The sequence below is a fragment of the Danaus plexippus genome (assembly GCF_018135715.1).
Source record: "Danaus plexippus chromosome 16 unlocalized genomic scaffold, MEX_DaPlex mxdp_31, whole genome shotgun sequence".
Taxonomy (NCBI): domain Eukaryota; kingdom Metazoa; phylum Arthropoda; class Insecta; order Lepidoptera; family Nymphalidae; genus Danaus; species Danaus plexippus.
Window position 1 is genome coordinate 1,186,385 of NW_026869852.1, and position 20,054 is coordinate 1,206,438.

The 20,054-nt window shown below is 30.8% G+C and overlaps 2 protein-coding genes across 3 annotated transcripts in view; one reads left to right on the forward strand and one right to left on the reverse strand.

Moving 5' to 3' along the window:
- LOC116771694 (probable beta-hexosaminidase fdl) overlaps positions 1–20,054 on the forward strand; it is a 48,867-nt gene that overhangs the window by 21,607 nt on the left and 7,206 nt on the right. The window contains exon 3 of the mRNA XM_061528343.1: positions 3,302–3,357. The gene's annotated coding sequence lies outside the window, so the exon portion shown is untranslated. The remainder of the gene's footprint in view (positions 1–3,301; positions 3,358–20,054) is intronic.
- Positions 1,720–19,221, reverse strand: LOC116771695 (uncharacterized). Of its 2 annotated transcripts, none has more exons than XM_032663612.2 (5): positions 19,098–19,221; positions 17,503–17,857; positions 13,243–13,369; positions 3,114–3,212; positions 1,720–3,048 (listed from the first exon to the last, which is right to left on the reverse strand). In XM_032663612.2, the coding sequence occupies exons 2-5, from the start codon at positions 17,628–17,630 to the stop codon at positions 2,950–2,952; spliced, it is 453 nt and encodes a 150-aa protein (XP_032519503.1). In that variant the 5' UTR covers positions 17,631–17,857; positions 19,098–19,221; the 3' UTR covers positions 1,720–2,949. The 2 variants fall into 2 exon arrangements, with proteins under 2 accessions (XP_032519503.1, XP_061384328.1); XM_061528344.1 differs by lacking the exon at positions 19,098–19,221 and adding an exon at positions 17,984–18,097.

A 20,054-nucleotide genomic window follows, 5' to 3' on the forward strand; every position in this document is an offset into this window, starting at 1 on the left:
ACACATAAAAAAATACTTAAATCTTATTTGTACAGGTTCATTGTAAATCGAGATACTAACTAGAGATACTTTAAGTTCACTGGAAAATTCCGGACAAACAAACTGATGTACGAGATCAATACGAAATGTTCCATACTTTAACGATTTAATATATAAATAAAGTTCTTAATTTCATAAAATACACAATACAATAAATGCGTCCGTCTGTGTCCAAATTGAGTTACGTCCTATCTGGACACGTGGTCTCTAGTAAATATCTGATTAAGGCGAGTAACTCGCCAGTAGTTTAGGATTTGGTGAGTTAATGAGTCAGCGAGCGTCTGGAGTCTGCGACGTGTTCAGATGAAACGAGATAATATAATTACAACTTGTTTCGATGTATGATTTATTAATTTAATTCAATTTTATCTAATTACTAGTCCTTGCACGCGACTTTGTCTGCGTTTTTTTAGAATTAGAAATGTATAGCTGACCCGGTAGACTCGGTTCTTTCTTAAAGGCAGCGAATAAAAGTATTTTGGATTTTATCAACTTATTATTTTTTGGTCGGATGAAAAGTATCCCATGTCCTTTTCCTGGTTCTAAGCTATCTCTGCACAAATTTTCAGCCAAACTCGTACAGCCGTTCTTGAGTTATAAATATGTAGTGTAACTAACACAACATTCTTTTATGTATAAAGATTAGAAGTTTTTAATAATTATAAAAACATGACGTATGTAGTCACTGGTGTTGATTCAAATATAGCTGTGTTATGTTCAATATTAAGCAAAATATTGATCTGAATAAATAAATATTATAAAATTATTATAAAATTTAATCGTTACTTTACTATCATATAGTGGTAGTAAATAAAGTCTACACATATCTATGAAGTAATTACTCTTCTACCTACAAATATAATAGTAGGGAATCTTTATGAATGTATGAATTTTAGTTTGTTCGCATTGTCAAAAGCGAACTGGACATGATAATTATTTAGATTATTGATAAGAGATTATAGATTATTGATAAACCAATTGTTTACATAAAAAATGACTTAACACACAAACTAATTATATCGATCGGTTTTAAATATGGACGCCTCAATAATGTGTAAGAAACGTGGCAATTGATGGTATACCGTATGTATGTTTATTAAATTTAAAGTAACGTTCAGCACCTTTATAAATACAGAACGACGTACGACCAAGATAAGCAACCGGACATGATACATAACACATATCAGTTTAATATATAACAATTAACATACAAAAGTAAAACAAATGTACCCAAATAAATAACGAGACCTCACCAAAAACTCAGGATATGGATGTCGTGTGTAATCACGATATGACCCACTTGAAAAACTACTTACAAATATCGCCCTTACACCATATGTTATAGAGTTCACAATACAATTTAGGAGGCCATTGATACACCCCACTCGTCTACCGGGTCTAGTTTAATGAAGAGGTATATAAAGTACCAACAATTTCGTTATCTAAGCGACGCCTTTATACTTGGATATTTCTGTTGGAAATTTTCATAAATTTATTCTCTTCAATCACTCTGAGCATCGCATGAGTGTTAGCCTGTCTCAAAGCTCTGGTTCAATAGACATAGCGAATTTTCATTTCACCTAAAATCGTGACTTCCATTAACTCGTTCAATTTTTATTTATGTTATTTTTAATTATTACTATAGGTTTGATTTGTGTTTCATTCAATAATAAACACTGCTCGTAATACGTGTCCGTTTATTGTGTATACATCTTATGTCTATACCGTGCGTTCATCTAATGCTGTCTAAGCACTTCATATTTAAACTCTAATTCAGTGCAGCAATAACAATATTGTTCCTCTATATTTCCGTAAATTCTACAAGCGATTACACATAGCTCGTTGATCTTATACTAGTCATAAGATTACATGAACAGTTTTCGTCAATTCATTTCTCTACATTATAATTTTATTTATGGCAACTGAACCAAAAAAAATATCCGAATATAAGGTCAAAACGGAATCATAATGAAATAGATATATTAAAGGTCAAATAAATACAAACTGACATTTACTTATAACTTTTGACTCTGAAAATTTTCACAGTGAGTCTCTCCCAATAATTCGGATATGAAAAATATAGAATGAAAAAATTATTAATTGAAAGATTACGTTTCCATTAAATTCAATAATATATATAGAAACAATAAATTGCTCTATATATGTACATAATTTATTGTCCTTATTAAATCTATTAATGTGTATATAATCCTATTTTATTTTGAATATTGTGATATGTTTATTATTTTTCAGGATATTAAAATCTATCAAGCATTGTTACAAGCGATTGTCTAGAAAAATTATCAACTGTGACGTAAAATATAATTTCATAAAGAACGAAAACCAGCCAGCCTATAGTTACACAAAATAAGAAAAAAACAAAAAAAAAACACTATTACACTAGCGTTATACGCATATAACATTTAAATATATATTAATTATAGAAATAAATTAAAACTGTGGTAACATAAAATCTGACTGGAATTCAACAGACAACAAAACACTTTAAACCCTAACAACTAACAATACGAACTTGAAATTAATAAAAAATATTTAATGACCACTCTCTGTTCGAGCGACGAGGAAACAATGTTCCGTAACGTTAGTACGAGTTCCAGCGCCAAACTGAACCACGATCGTAATAATGTTATATGTTCGGAAATCCAAGTCGATACAATCCTTTCATAAAATTCACGAACGAATAACCTACATACTGTCTGTATTTAGTTTGATGTAAACTCGTACTACGTGAACTGAAACACTTAAATGTCACAACGCAACAAGCATTAATTCCTTGCCCTGTTTATGTGCGTTTTGTATAGCTATGGATTTCTATAAAAACAAATTTTATGAAGCAGCCCTGATTGATCGCTCTAAGTAACTCATCTCAGCCATAGTTGTTCGTGAATATTATAATTTTGTATCACGCAACATAACCGCTGCGTCGTAGCTCGGAAGGCCGCTGTCGATTCTTATTTTGCATTTATTGCAAGGCTCCGTTTTGACATCCTGGAAATCAAATACTCCTATATTATAGTTCTTTATAAGATTATTGATAAAAATTATATACGTACCTCTAAGACATAACTATCTTTTAGCGTTGAAGCGCCTTCACTTATTACAACGGATTCATAAGCCGGCGGCGGGCCGGGTATCTCATCAGTGTTGAAGTCCTGGAAATAAAACAATCCTTAAAATCAAACACACTTGTCACTTCTCTGTGACGTCATAACGGAATGTTAATATTTTCTTCTCATTTCAGATGACGAGATGAACTGAGCGGCCGAGGGAACTATTTGATTTTTGTTGATTGTGATGGTAAGTAAATATACGAGTATATTGCAAGGGAATTAAGTTTAAGAAAATGGACTATATGATTACAAATATAAACTTGGATTAGGCCAGAGCAGTGTCAATGTGAATTAAAATAAGTTATAATAATAATAATGCTGAATTTTATTTAACTAAAATCTAAATGGTGACTAAGACGGAGACAAAATGTGTTGAGATTGATTGATTGATTGGGACAAATCGATTTATGATGAGAATGTTCAAAGAAGACCAACTGTCGTCTCATAACGATTTACACCAGAATATTAGTTTAGTAGCATCCACGAAAAGACGATACTATGTGATGAACTGCGACTTGAGCTCTAACGAGAATGGTGCCGTCTCGGTAGCAATAGCCTATATAGTACAGTAGAATACATCCAAAAGTTAGCATAACGTGTAGGAGAAATAATTTCAATATATCATGGTCGTTTGGTCAGCAAAATGACGACCAGATATAAAATTTCTTATAAATTATACAAATAACATAATATCAATCACTTTAGAAATATAACACAAACTAATTTACACATACACATTACATTAAATTGGAACATATAGCGGTTTACACGTGAAAAACATAGGAGAAAAAATATTATCGGAGAACTTTATTCATTGAATGGATCCCAAAACAACAACTACTAGATATTTATTTGTTCCTAAGTGCGTCTGTGTCACGGTAATGTAATTTTCTGTTTATAAATAAAATAAAATAACACAAAATTATTAGATTATTTTATAACAAAAAAAATTTGCAAGAAAAAAAAACTTAATTTAATGTTCATTATATTTTGGAAGTTTAATTTAATATCTGTCAAAGATAACAATCAAAACACATCAATCATTCGTTATCAGATAACTTCATACAGTGAAATGACAACACAATAACAATGACTATAAGTCATTGAAATCTATGTACAAAGTAATCATTCGAAGTCCCATTAAGTATTTATTTGAACAAAGTTGAAATTCTAAAGAATATAAATAAATATATATTTTAAACAAGTAAAGAAGTTTAAGTCTTAAATACTTTTATTTGTTATTTTCACGAACCTATAGTAATGTGCATCAAGAAAAGAAAGACGTTTTTTTATAAATCTTATTTAATAATTTAAAAAAAATTGTGGATTCAACGAGTCTTAAGAAGTATCGGGTTACAAGAGCTTACGAACGCGACAGTGTAGATTGGATCCTGCTTGCCTTTTGCAATACAAATGTAAAGAAAAATTTGTAGTTGTTAAATGGAAAGCGTTTACAAAGAAAATTTATTGCTGAATGACATTCAATATAATTATTTTTTCTATAATTTCAATGCAAATCATATTTCAACTGAAATCTCAACTGTATGAGATTACTCGCCAGCGATCACAAAACCTAAGATATATTTTTTATAGGTACTGAACTAATTAGCTGCCGAAATACATAAATACTCAAACGATGGGAAAAAATATACTCTTTATAATAGTATAATAATTATTTATCATTGTGTTAAGTAATGGTTTTATCCAGTCAATAACTTATTTATTCGGACGAGGCCACTAAACTGAGTATTATATTACACAGACGATGGTAATTCGTTAATCATTCAGTTTATTATATAACAGGAATCAATTTGTAGGATTTCTAATAATTAATTCAAATCTTATTATTTCTAGTTTCGATTGTCCAAATATCTGCCTCCTTGATGACCCGTTTTCTATTTCATCATTATATAAATATTTAATTCGTTCCAATTATAATATTTTTTTTATGCCATATCTTCATTCGTACTGGAATCGTTACGTTAGGTTCCGTTACGTTATTTTATTTATTGTTACAGTTTAATATTTGTCTATCATCAATCTTATAATATTTAATTAGTTTATAAATTATGTTAAGTAAAAAAATTTATTTATTATTAAAATTGATTTGATAATAAGAAAAGATATCTTTTAATCTTACTTTATCGATCTAAAAAAAAAAATTCAGTGATTGTACACATTTTAGAAATTTTCAAATTAAAATTTAAGACAAGAAGAGAGTCATGAAAATTTTAAACAGATATTTATAATATGTACGTACATACTTACAGTTGTACGTTAAGACAGCTTCAAAACAACTCTCCAATACAGCATGCTTACTTTATTATTCTTATTTTAGTTTTATAAGGAGATCAAAAATAAAATATCTCCAACACCAGATAGCAAAAACCAATTATCAGTAATGCCTCATAAGATATTCAGGGCCGTTATTAAGGATAACATAACATTATTGTTGGCGAGGGGAATCCAGCCCTTGCATTATGAAGTAGTGTTTTATCAATAACATCAGTACACCTCGTTCAACATATAATTTGGATAATAATAAAATCTTATATTGGAGACAAACACTACAGTGTATAATATTAAGGAATCAATTTTTTTTTTGTAGGCTTATATTTAAAATTACTAATTGCACGTCGCTGTATTTGTAATATATATTTAAAAAAGCATGTAAAAACAATTGTAGATAGGAAATAAACGGGGCTTTATTATTATGTTGTTTTGTATGAAATATAATATAGTGGATATGTAATTCAGCAATTAATTAAATTATCCAACCGAACGGCGATAACTTTCTAAATTCTGTTTTAACAACGCCAGCTGGTCGCTTTAGAGGACTGAGAAAACGGGACTTCAGTCGTCAATTATAAATACTGAATTATACTGAAAACATACGAAAAAAAGAACATTTAAAATGCACAAAAAACATTTCACAAATCACATACGAAGTTGATGTTAATTTTAAATCTGAAATATTGAATAATTGAACAATATGCAAATCATTGAGACATGAACATTTTGTATATGGATATACGGATATAATATGAATTCTCGTTACTATCTATAAGACCTCTGAATCACAGCTTCAAGAGGATCCTTAGCCTAAGTCTGAATTAGCCGGAACGGTCCAACTTTCAAGTTACTTAGACTGGAAGCACAGAGATTATTGTGATATAGTTCTAAATTAAAATTATATGTGTATGAAATAGTACAAATGTTATCTTAATTACGATTATAAAGTTAAAGTAAATAGTATAGTAAACATTATTTGATATGACAAAAGAATCACGGTTATCATTGTTGAAATAAATTTACTAAAACTAAAAAACATAGCCCAGTACTAGCAATAAAACAATTGGGACATTATCTACTAACATTACAATTATAATCGCATCCACATCAGTAGTAAAACGAGTCGTAAATCATTATATAAGTACAGCATCCATCAGGGCATCTCCTAGCAGAAACCAATTACCGTAAATGCGATTTTTATACCGGGGAACAGTCGTTAGACCGATTTTAACCCTATGGGGCCGGTCGCACTCACTACCGGAATGTTCGATTCTAATACTACTAACGTTTTTAGCACGCTTTGAATTTATCGTACTGTTTGTTTTGAAATAACTGTAATAAAACCGGCTGTTATCTTATCTTTCACCAATTAATATGATTCAAAATTAAATTTCATATATATTGATTGAACTGAATTTATTCACAGCTAGTCGTTTAATGAGCATGAATAAGTAGTCGCCTTTTGGTTGACGTTCATCTGGAATTTAGTAATTGCAATTATTTTACTTTGGCAGTATTAATATTAATTATGACGTAATTATTTTATTAAGTAAATATTTATTATGTAAAACATATAAAAAATATGATCCTTTGAGTTCACTTGCCCGAAATTTTAATGTCACATATACCTTTCAATCATGATTAAGAAGTATTTCTATTAATAGCCACTATTTAAAATTTTTATAACGCGAAATAGTTTCCTAATGTAGTATATTTCGAGATTTTCTTTGAATCTAAAGCTTGTTCACCATGGCATGCAGATTGAATCTCTCGCTTTGAACTAGTCTAGTGCTCGTTGAATACTCACTCCTGGAATGTATAATCGATTATACAACATGGGTCTGATGTACGGAAACGTTTCCATATCCACACTTATAATGTCAAGACACAACTGTCAAAAATAGCGATTGAATCGAAATAATATAGTGTAGACTTTATTACAAAGATATCAATCAAAGCGCCTCGTGTATGCATGTTTTATAAACTAGTGCACCTAAATAATAGCTGTCACTTAAAAAGAAGCGTTGCAAGCCGCAATCTATTGAAGGAACTAATTAGGCTGCCTAGACTGGATGATACGACTTGAATGAGACGAAAATATCGAGATATCTGGAATACGTGTCCTAGTTGAAACGAAAGAAACGAATGAGCCGAGGGAATGTTTTGATAATTTCACAATTTTTGTAAATGATCGTGCTGTAATATACTAGGCTTTAAACAATAGTTAAATATAATAAGGAAACTATTATATCGATATGTATGTATATAGCCTTATTTATGAAAAACATATTTCACATTACTGTGAAAAAAAATAGGAAAACTTATTCAATTCACGAATTATGATACGTTCAAATTCATTATCGATGCATTCAGGAACATATAAACTAGAAGATAGATCTGCTTCATTATAAACAAAACATTATTATAAATCAAAACACATCCGAAATATAATAAGTTCTTATCGATTCCGTCAGACGTGTTTAACGCGAGACGGCTTACAGAATGCATTGCCAGCGACGTGAATACGAGGCCACTCCAATACGTCTGATCGAATACGACTCACGAATACCTTTCATTCATTTTACTATACCTTCCACACGACATAAACAATGTATGTGGATACATACTCGTGGACCAGCTCGCCCGTAAACACGGACATGTACTTTTATTACTTTAAATAATCAAACCAAGTATGTTTCTTAAACCAATGACGTACTAATATTAAATCGTATATAAAAACTTAATTATCTAACGGATGTTCGTTAGAGTATAATTTATATAATAAAAATTTCCTGTTAGAAATAACAATTATCTTAAACTGAAAAGCACCTTTTTGAAAACTCAAGTAAAGCGATCATTTAACTCCTTACTAAATATATCAATATATGTGTACAAGTATTTTAATCGTGTCTTTTTTAAGTTCAGACCGTCAGCTTCCTATAATATGTCAGTACACAACCCGCCACCCGGCACCCGGCCGCACCTAGTCTAGCATTTTATAAATGAATTAGAGTTTCAATTTACACTCTCATTAAAGTGACCGATCGTGTTCTAGAATGAGACAAATGATAAACTCTTACACAGAATGTTACCAGCTTCGATATAAGAGAAATTATAACGCTTCCATTCAAAATACTCTTATAAGTATGTCGTTATGCACAAATGTCCTATATACATATATATATGTATATTAAAACTAGATTTGTATCGTTCCTTTACTTACAATAATGCTATTTTATACAATCATAAAATATATAAAAATATAAATGTTAATAATATAATTAATTTACTTAATTGCAAGTATAAGTCAAAGCGGCGCTAGCCTTTCCACTATTTGCCCTGACGACTGTGAAAACAACTGGAGTCCACTAGATGTGGTTGGGAAGAGAGCTGACATGTTTGGGAGCTTCCATCAGTCTTGACTCGTTTACACTGAGTAGTGGATGGAGTTTCCGATATTATTACGTGATATTCTCGATACATATATATAATTAAAGTGATAACAAAAAAGCCTTCTTATCCAGCATATCGTTTTAATTAAAATACTTTAATCAAACCAATTTATTTTATCTGTAAACATCACGGTATCAATCAAAATATATTTCATTAAATGTGGCGGACACGACAAAGGTTCTTATAGAAGTATGTATACAAGAATTATCAAATATATGGACACTGAATGAATAACAAAGTTTGAAGTCAAAAAAGATAAACCTACTCGTGTAGTATAATTAGGTAGTACGCCTTGTTTATTACGTACTTACAACTGCATTATGAAAAAAATAATAAACAAAGGATTTAATTTTTTAACACGCTTCAATCTTTTGTATAAATTTAGTGTAATTTTTTTTTTTTGCTTCTTATCTAATTAAGTAACAATGAAGACTTCATAGTAAAAATCCATGAACACTGAACTGGTTTTAAACATAGTAAATATCATACATAAAATGTAACAGGATTTAACGCAATTATTCTGTACATGAACGTTACCGCTGAAGCCTACGCGTTAAAAGCTACGAAGCCGTTTGTTCGACAACACTAGAAACTACTGGCTTCCAGAAAGTAGAAAGGACGTAACGACTAAATTACACACTCCAGAACAATTACATTTCTACTTCTAAATCCTTTGCTCTATAATTTCCTAGCATCACCTGACGGATTTACTTTTCGATCAAAATTATTAAATATTTAATTCATTGCATACGGTTTCCTTCATTTATACAAGAGTTGTAAGTAAACCTATGTGGACTAAAAATCAATTTGTTTGGTGTGAAGGCTGACACTAATTACATGTAGATCATTAAAGTGGCGCTGGTGTAGTATGAGGTATTTTTCTATTATTACTACTATCCAAAAAATAAATACTTTAAGTTGAACTATTATTTATATAATATTTTTAATAAAAATACATAAGATTAGTGTATTGGACAGATCAGAGTATTGATAAGTAATTAAAGAATATATGGAATTAAGTGCTTTATAAAAATAATAAAATTTACGATTAAAAAAAAATATTTCCATCAAACAAGACTCAGACAGCTACATTTGATAAGCATCACTGGAGAAGACTGTATCTTATTATAAGATCAATTGGTCTTAGGAAATCCGATTGTGGAGTACAAAAAAAATAAAAATAAAAATAAAACAATCAGTTACAAATAAGTGAACAGTGATAACAGAACAATTAAAAGTCGTATGAAGCTTTAATAAATCCATTATAATAATGAGCTAACACATTAACGGATATTGGTAACGTATGTACATCAGTGATGATAAATTAAAAACCCTGCGGCGAACATCACCACGTCTGAGTATCGGTTACTGTTACTTCATGATTAAAATCATACCATTAATTCGCAGCGTGAGGTTTTCGAAGCGAAACACACGATGCTACGAATCCTTATCGTTAAATTACATGATTTTAGCTTAATTAATTTTTTCGTTACTCAAAAGCAATTTCGATTATTGATGACGCGATTCGTAGTTAATAAAAATCCTTATTGTGACACCAGCTCCGTCCTTCAACTTGTCTTGAGATATGAACACTAACAAACATACGACACGCTATATATCGGTTGTTATAAAAGCACAAAAAGAATAGTACAAATATTAATGTACTAGTGATGTATCACCCAACAAGAAATATATTTAGATCACATCAAACTTAACAATATGCCTGAAAATAGAATAACCGTGACATTTCCGTCAAAGTTTGATCATTGTGACGTCACGCCAATGAAAGCCCCACAACAATCCCTCAACGGAAACTAGCTAACAGCGTTAGCAGCGCCACTGGCGGAAGTTGTTTGAAACGCTTCCTCTCAATAAACCGCATTCAAACTGGCTGCAGACCCTTTACTGGATTGTGAAGCTTCGCTTGCCTTTTATCCATATTTTAGAATACGAACTACATACAGTATAAGGTTTTCGATAAAGGAAATTAGAAAACAAAATGGCGCCGTCAGTGGAGTACCGTAAACAAATTCCCATTGATTGCTTGCATTCATGTGATAAAGTTAAAAGCTTTGTCCGACATTTTGTTAGATTAAAAAGGATTTTTGATAACGATATCGACGTAGTATTTCCAAATAAGTACAAAAAACATCGCCGTTTGATAAACGACAAATGTTAACAACTGAGATTAGTTTAGTATGTCTATATCAGTTTTTTACTGTAAATTTGTCATTTGTTATCCTACACTCATTAAGGTATATCATGTCACATACACACTATTGGTTTACTGAAAATAAAGAACATACATAAAACAGGATTCCTATAAAAAATGCAATTTCAAATTCTTATCTAATACATTAGAAGATTTTTGTTTTAATTAAAAAATTATTAAATGAAAAAACCTTCTCCCTTTATTTATAACTGTTAACAAGGAAAACTAATAAAATTTTATAAAGTAGAGAGCACACGATCGAAAACAAATGTATGTATGTACGCATAACTAGATCTCCGTAATACTAATATTATTATTAAATGTATCAATAAATAGGTCAAAGGCCGCATCACTGACATCTCTCCTAGTAAGTTTAGCTTTAATAATAAAGCTATATCATTCCAATACTGTTGACATTTCCAAATTTTCCATAAACACGGTGTCGTATTGATATTTACTAGGAGAGATGTCGGTAATGCGGCCTTTGACCTATTTATTGATAAATTTCATTTAGATAATCTCATTTCATCGCACGGCTCTAACATATTACGAATGTAATCTGCAATTAGTTGCGATTACCTACAAATTTAATTGCTTTTTCAATGATTTTTATCCCATTTATAACGTATACCCTCTCCACATGTATAATGAAAGTTGATATATATTTTCGATATGATAACGAACATAAGCCTAATTATAATCCTATAATTTTTTTAATTAACACTGACAAAAACTAATATAAGTCCTAAAATTTTTAAATTCGACCATTAAAAATCACAATACACATGGAAACATATGAACATTTTAGTTTAAGAGTTGACACTAATTAGTATGAGTTAGTAAGTTTAACTTAATGCAACATTGTTATCAAACTGCACACCGTCTCAATTCTTAAGTAACAGTGAGAGAAGTATTTTGCTACATCTGATTTTGTTAACGAGCTGGTGTCTGTACACAGTCGTTCCAGTACCAGTTTCGAATAATTTTTCATTCAAATATTGCAACTAAATATTTACAATTTTATATGATTAATGAAATTATTTCAAAACTGAATTAAAAAATCTTAAATAATATAATATGTTGTTGAGTTGACATGTCCGGAGACTTTCGCGGTTAGCCACAACACACGTATTTAAAAGATTTATATTAAAAAAAATAGTATTTAATTTAAGTATATTCATTAAAAATAACTTTATATGAAATTAAACTAAATGGGTTCAATTGAATCTTCGATGAATATCAATTTTTCTGCTTTTATATTTATCAATTTAAAATCCTATTTGAATCGACTTAAGTGACATTAAAATTAAGTTCTAAACTCTAAGACTCTGTTATAGAATTTCCTATAAATATTCTTTTATACGATCCGAGTCGAAAGAAGAAGCCTATTAGACAATAAAAGAAATAAAATTAATATAAAGTTTGTAATGCGGTTTTATGAAATCAAGATGCGAGTGAAACGTTTCGAGACGAGAAAAATATTATTATTTTCATAATGTTAAGTTTATTATTGATGAAAGGTGTTATATATATATATATTTTTTTAATTGTCACAATATACTACAATGTTTAATTGTGTTATATTAGGAGTATATGTTAAAGTAAATTACTTGTAATTTTCATTGATACATCAGATCAATCTCATACGGCCTTTCAAAGTTATCAGTAAAAAGATAAAAAGTTAGATAACTGTCGTCTTATTATAAATATGAAATGGCCATTAACTGGTCTCGGTCGGTTCGTGTATTGAAGAGATAACTTGATCTTATTTCCAATATTATTCTCATTTTGCATCTCAACAAAGCCAATATTGAAATAACTTTCGACTGTGAACTTTTGTGAACTTTTCATTGACATTTCACATATATAAATATTATATTTTCTATGCTACAAATTTCAGTTTTTAATATCATTTTGAAATGAATATATTTTATAAGGAATGTTTCAGACAACATTCGATACATAAATGGAATTTTTATAATCGCTTTACTGATCAGGAAGTAATACCTTTTTTGTATTTTATTCATAAATAATGATAGTAACTGTTGCTATATTGCGTGATTTTAATGAAACGCCTTTAGTGTAAACAAAGCCTTACAAGATTAATCGGCTCACCTGTGTAAGCCTGGCGTCAGCGCTGACAGTGTACACCCCACACTCAGCCACCTCCTCCGGCTTGTTGGAGGACGAGCGACGCCAGCAAGCCGCACACACAGCCACCAGGACCCCGCAAAGAGTTGCACTACCCAATAAGAATTGACCTCATTAACAGACACACTACTACAAATACGGATATTAAATATATGTATATCTTAGGGCTGTCCAATAACGGACATTATCAGAAAATACTTAACAGGGCTGTCAGCTATGAGTTTAATGGTCTAAAAGTCGGTTTTAGATTTTTAAAAAAAGTATATACATATATGTGTATATATACCTGAAGTACTCAAATCAAACAAAGGAATGAAAAAGTACGAATAATAACTGTACACTTCTTAACACTCACTAAATCTGCATAAAATGTGTGTGTGAGAAAAAATAAGCAAAAAAAAACGGGAGATTTAACAAACGTTAACTTTTGTTTAATCTCCAACACGAACGAATTGTTTAACTTATTGTAGATAACGAAGGAAGTTTAAATTAAATATTTTCTCATACGAAGACTGCCGTGTAAATATATTGATTGAATGTTAAACCATCGTCAAATAATACTGATATACGATACTCAAGATTTTAAATTCATACTAAAATTAATTTCATAAAAATAATATACTCCGAAAATACTCAAAATACTCAGAATTTTATTTTAGTGAAGGAATTTAAAAAACGAACAACTTCAACATGATGCATTGATGACATTATCACCAAGCTTGACGGATTACAAAAACAACAGTCGTGAAGTCAGCAGTGTCTTGTTTGAAAATTAATGGAATTATATTAGCATAAAGACATCAATTTATTTGTGAGCTAAGTGCTCATAATAGTTTTAATATCATCGTCAGATATAAAATTATGACTTGGAAAATACAGGGCCCTAAGAATACAAAATTTTTAATACTTTATAAGTTGTACATGCTAACTTCTGACCCCAAAGTTAATGCCTTAGAAATGTATGAAGAATTATTTGATATATTATTTGGACTGACAGTTTGACCGCCTTCTCGACGACTCCAACCGTCTTCCACTACTATAAAATATTGCATGTGGACTAAAAGTTGTTGTAGGGACTGGTTAATATATAGAGATTGTAATAAGTAACCCTACTAGTGATAAAAAACAAAGAAAATTACTCAACAAAATAAGAATTCATTTAGGGACTTTGTTAGAACCTGTCGTAAGATGTTGTCTAGTCCGGAAATAAAATTTTCTTCAAACTATGTTTGAATTTTTAAATAAATTAATCAATAATATAAAAATAGAAAATAGAAAAAAATTTAAAAAAGATGTTTTATAGAATTGTTAATTTATTGTTTTGTAACAAAAATACGTTATTATTATTACTTTTATAGTATTTTTTCGTCAGAATACATGTATGTATCTTTGATATTAAATAAATTTAACATTTTCCACAACCTAAACCTATTATGTTGACTAGTTTCGAGTGTTCCATGATAGTTCTTAAATGAATTTTGAAATGTCAATTGACAATTTCAGTCGCAGCAATTAGCGCCACAAAAAGTTCGTCTCGACGCTTAAAATACGAATACGGGGCAAATGGGAGAAATACCTAATTGAGTGCTTTTGAAAATAAAAATAAAGCTTCATGCAAAATCTTTTTAATTTGATGTTCTGATAAAAAAAACAGTAGAAATTATTTACCACCTCCGCACGACCCGAGCACATTAATAATAATATATTTACAATTTTTAATACAACGCTACTATTCTTTTTCCAGCAAAGCCACACGTGTACATTTCCAGCAACAAATCTTTTCCGAAATATAAGAAAAGTCACGTAATTTTAGCATATAAAAAAAAAAATAAACGATTAAATCCGACTCTCAAAAGTGTGACGTGTCATATTATGTGTTCATAATATGACGTCACTGGTATCAAGATCTCTCAGGCTTGTATTTTCCGGGATACATGTTTTAATAAAACCCTTCTTCGTGTATTTCATACTATACATTAATCCGACATTTCGATTTCTTTGCAGTAATTGAGTTCGCCGGAAGACGGTCCTTGTATGAGAGTGTATAAGTGCATGTGTCTGTGTGTGTGAATAAATTCTCAGGTTGTTTCTGAACCGTCAAGGTGTACGCAGATATTATAGGAGTGTCATTTCCGTCTGAGGCTTATCTGCCGGTGACGGCACGATTTACCAGATCAATGACAGGGCTTATCGACTCTGAAGGTAGACTCTCTCGTGTCAAAAGTATAATCTCCTGAATATAGTGCCTGAGTGTACAAACACCAAACAATCATTATTGCCCCACACTTAACAGAACTTTATTTACCAAATGTCTTTTTTTATAGTTTCAACTGTATCCCGATTTCTACTAATTTTTGATAGACCCAACAGTATGCCACCTACTAACAGCTTGTCGTAAGCTGAATTATAGTCCATTTTTTATTACTTTTTCGTAGACTGAACCGTAGTCCACCTACTATTAGTTTTTCCTAGACTGAATTGCAGACCATGCTCCACTACTGTTTCGTAGACCGAACTGTAGTCTATTCACTACTATCTCTTATAGTAAACTGTAGTCCATCTACAGTTTGTTGTAGTCTCAGTTTCTTATTGACTGTATTGCCAAAACTATTTACTCAAATCTTGTACATAGTAACTGTATATTTTCCAAAGTTTGATATTCTTAAGAATACAAAACTCCTAACAAAGTAACGTCCCGGTTGCATCATTGTATTGTATGTATGTACATGTGTGTTACTTTAAACAATGTAACTTCCAAACATAAATTGAAGTGGATCCCGACTTTAAATTCCCTTATTAGTGAAGATTCAACCGAGGAAAATAACCCAACGGTTCGCCGCATCTCAATTACTATTCAATTTTTGCTAACTTTATTCAACTTTCAATTCTTTGTTACATTTTTATCTCACATAAAAAAATATAAAGTTCTATTTTACTATTGTTTTATACATTTGTGAGCTGTATTAAGAAATGAAAATAATATTTGTAAATTCGTTAATAAAAATATATATATATATGTTTTCAATCTATTGAATCTATAGAATTATTTAATTCATTATCCCAAAATACGTAGCTTTATATTTAATAAACACTTTTAATTATGTTAAATATCTCAATTTATTGAACTGCGATGAAAAAAATAAATATTTATTTGTCCTTTAACAATAACTTATCTCTCTCTCTCTCTCTCTCTCTCTCTCTCTATCTCTATCTCTGTTTCTCTCTTTCTTACTCAATCATTCTCTCGTACGTTACCGTACTTACCGTCTTTTAATTTATTACAGTGTTTATTTATTATTCAAATCGTATACTTCTTTGTCATATATATATCTAATCTTTTCATTACATCAAAAGGTTGTTTCAGGACAGTTCGTATCGCTGACGATGTTAACTTTATATCTGATTTCAATGTATTCACGATATTAGTTTTTTAAACATATCAGTTTTTTATTCTAAATATAAAAGTATTTCAATATCAGATTAATGTTAAAATTAATTAAAATGACAGATTTTACAAAATGCATGTCAGTTGTTACATATTGATGATGAATTTTAAAGTGTATTTTTTTTATTGAAGCGTATCCGTGACGTTTTTTAATTACTGTATATGTTTATGTTATTACATTATATTTAAAAGTATTAATTTTATATTGATATAATATAAAACCTTTTTTATTTAATAATTGTTAGATGCATAATGTGTGCGCTATTCTAATTTTAAATTCTCGTAGCAACCTGGTTTCTCCAAGTGACTACGTAACATGTCTCGCCTCGTATTAACAGACTTGGCAAACTTCTGGCAGCTGTAATTGATACGGAAGCTACGATTGCTACGACGCTACGAACTTGCTACAACCCGCGCTAACAAAACAACGGCTTAGATTGTTCCTATAGTAATAGAATCCCGTCATACATTAAAATACATACCGTGGTCTGAATATAGAAGTACATGATTCTCCTTATAAACTATATAAAAGTGGAGAGGGACCAAAATAAAAATTATTCTTATACCGAATCCGATACAATGCTTAAAATGGCGCAGTTAAAAATATCATCGATTGTAAATCATTCGTCCGAATTCAAAGCACACTTCGAAATACACGTGGGACGGGAAAGTCACGCTTTATACATTACACGCTATTACCATTATATTAATGTTAAAAGGACGGAGTTCACCAAGCGGCTGTTCAATAATGCTATATATAATACATAATAAGAACAAACCTGACGAAGAGTATATTGACAGTGTAATGAGCGTCGACCGTCCGTGCGACGTCCGGTGTCGTGTGGTTGTAGTAGTGTTTGGCGTGCGAGACCGCAGCGACCGCGGCCAGGCGCTGCGAGCTGCCCATGGCCCAGCCCAAGGGGCTCCGCTGAGCGCTGGCACTGATGCTCGCCACCGCCCACCAGCCCACCAGGCGCCGGCCAGCCACCACCGCGTGCGGCACGGCCGCTATACCCTCTCTACCCGCCGTCTATTCTCAGTCTATTTACTTATTTTTATGTCATTAACATAATTCCGTTTCGGTTCTTTTCATCAGCTCGGCTTTATATTCGTCGATTCCAAATCGTTGAACATCTGCAACAATAGAATTGAATCTAATTAATGTCTATACTATGATTTCTGAATTTAAAAACAATAATATTTTCTGTGAGTTTTAAGTGGGTTTTTGCTAATTAGTAAAGTTGCAAATTATATTCTAACCATTATGTATCTCTAAAGGAAGTGAGCGGAATTCAATGAAGAACTGAGGGTGATCAAATTATGAGAGGCATTTAGAACGTCCCGTGGCATTTAAAGAAGAACAATAATTCTAATTACAAGTCTCTATTTGTATTCCGGGTTGTCCTGGAATGCTACATCAATATACATTAGTCAATGTGCCAACTGTCTACTGACGGACTAACGACTTTTCATTATTAGTTTATTAATGAAACGAAACACTTGCTGAATTTGAAATTCACTTAAAAAGTATCTACTATTTCAGCGCTAATACATTTTTTTAAAGCTCTACTCGAGCTATCTCATGTAATCCGTTAATTCTAGTTTTTTTTTCTTCTAGTTTATACATTAAAACTTCTCTCGGAGATTATGCAAACTTGTGCTCTCTATGTAGTTTTTATCCGAAAGTTTTATGCCATTAATGTCAGTGAACTTTCCTTTACGATGGCAACTTTTAAAAGGATTTAAGTTTGAGGCCTTAAGAATAATGTTGGTTGTGTTAGAATGGACTAAGGGTTCGTATGAAACACGACTTGATCGACTCGTCGGTTATAAGACCTATGAAATGCAGTTTTATTAATAGACAAAAAAAAATCTAAAATCTATTAATTAATTAATTAAAATAGAAAATATTCCAAAAAAATGACATAGTTTTCGAGTATCTATATTTTTTTAGTATTAATATATCTTGTTTGATGTTACTGTAATGTTATATATTATAAAATATTTTGTCTGAAAATAAACTTGTAGGTGAGTAGCATATTAATATGTCACAGTTAAAATAAAATATTTCTCAAATATTATCATCTTAAATTTTATGCTCTTGTTTCCTTACTTTTACGTAAAAACACGAATTCGTTTTTCATTACAATATATGTAGTTAAATCTTTGAAGATATTTTATATGTGAACCAATTTTCTTACAGTACACTATGAAATTCAAATGTAACTCCCAAACAAATCATTATATGTTAAAAACGAGTTATAAAATTAAATGAATCGTACGTCTGTGATAAATGCAGTTAAAAAATGTTGTATCAACACTAAACAATGGATTAGTAATCTATACTGATATTACAATATAAATATACAATTACCTTAATGTAAAAACTTATTAAATTTAAACACAACGCGTTCGCGAAAAACTTTTACGACGAGCGGGAACACGTCTCACGTGCACCGAGCGCGGGTAGAGAATGTACTCTACAAACAACCCCAACCGATCGACCAACATCACCAAGCTCCGGCGTGAAATTGGCCCAAGTTGGCCAATATTATTGGAGAGCCTGCAGCCCCCAACCCCAATAAGCCTTGAAAACGAACCGGCGCTCCAACTTTGTTCGAGTGTCGAAATTGAATGTCCAGAAACTGTGACTCAACTGAGAGTAGTTTCAGGATCACTTATTGTTACAAACTTCCGCATATTAAAGCTACGGGTTTTATTTACATATATATATTTATGTTTCTTAACATACTTTTAGTTTTGGTTTCATTATCTCTGAATGATACCAGATAACACCCGCGGCTGTGTGAGGAGTCAACAGTCACCAGGTCATATTAAATTAACATAATTTTTCTATTGAAATAAGTTCCTATAGGAACTTTCCTACACTTGTACTGTGGTGTTGTTAGTATTAGTAATTAAATGTAGGTGTTTGTTTTATAACGTATTTTTCAAATAAAAGTTTCTTTGTTTTATATTTATAAGGTGGCTTTCGTTTATATATTTCATGAAAACAATGAAAAAGAATAAGAAATATTCTAGAACATTATTAAGATTAAGATTATCTAGATAATCTATAAGTCTGTATGTAATTTATGACGATTGACGCCATTTACGGTAACTTAAAATGTTATTTTGATAAAACTTTTATTATAAATAAATTATTAGTAATAAATGTTTTTACCAAATACCAAATTAAAAGCACGCAAGTGTACAAATGTGCCAACGTTCGTGTGGTTGGTCCAACCTTGCTGGCGTGTTTCCCAACTCTTGAACTTTGTTGTCACTCGCCGGTCGTCCCCAACGCTACAAGCCAGTTCCCTAATAGTCA

Coding starts and splice junctions, on each gene's coding strand:
- LOC116771695 (XM_032663612.2), bottom strand. CDS start 17,630: ATGGGCAGCTCGCAGCGCCTGGCCGCGGTCGCTGCGGTCTCGCACGCC. Junction 3,213..13,242: donor CTGACGCCAGGCTTACACAG/GTGAGCCGATTA, acceptor TTTTATTTCCAG/GACTTCAACACTGATGAGAT. Junction 3,049..3,113: donor AAGATAGTTATGTCTTAGAG/GTACGTATATAA, acceptor TTTGATTTCCAG/GATGTCAAAACGGAGCCTTG.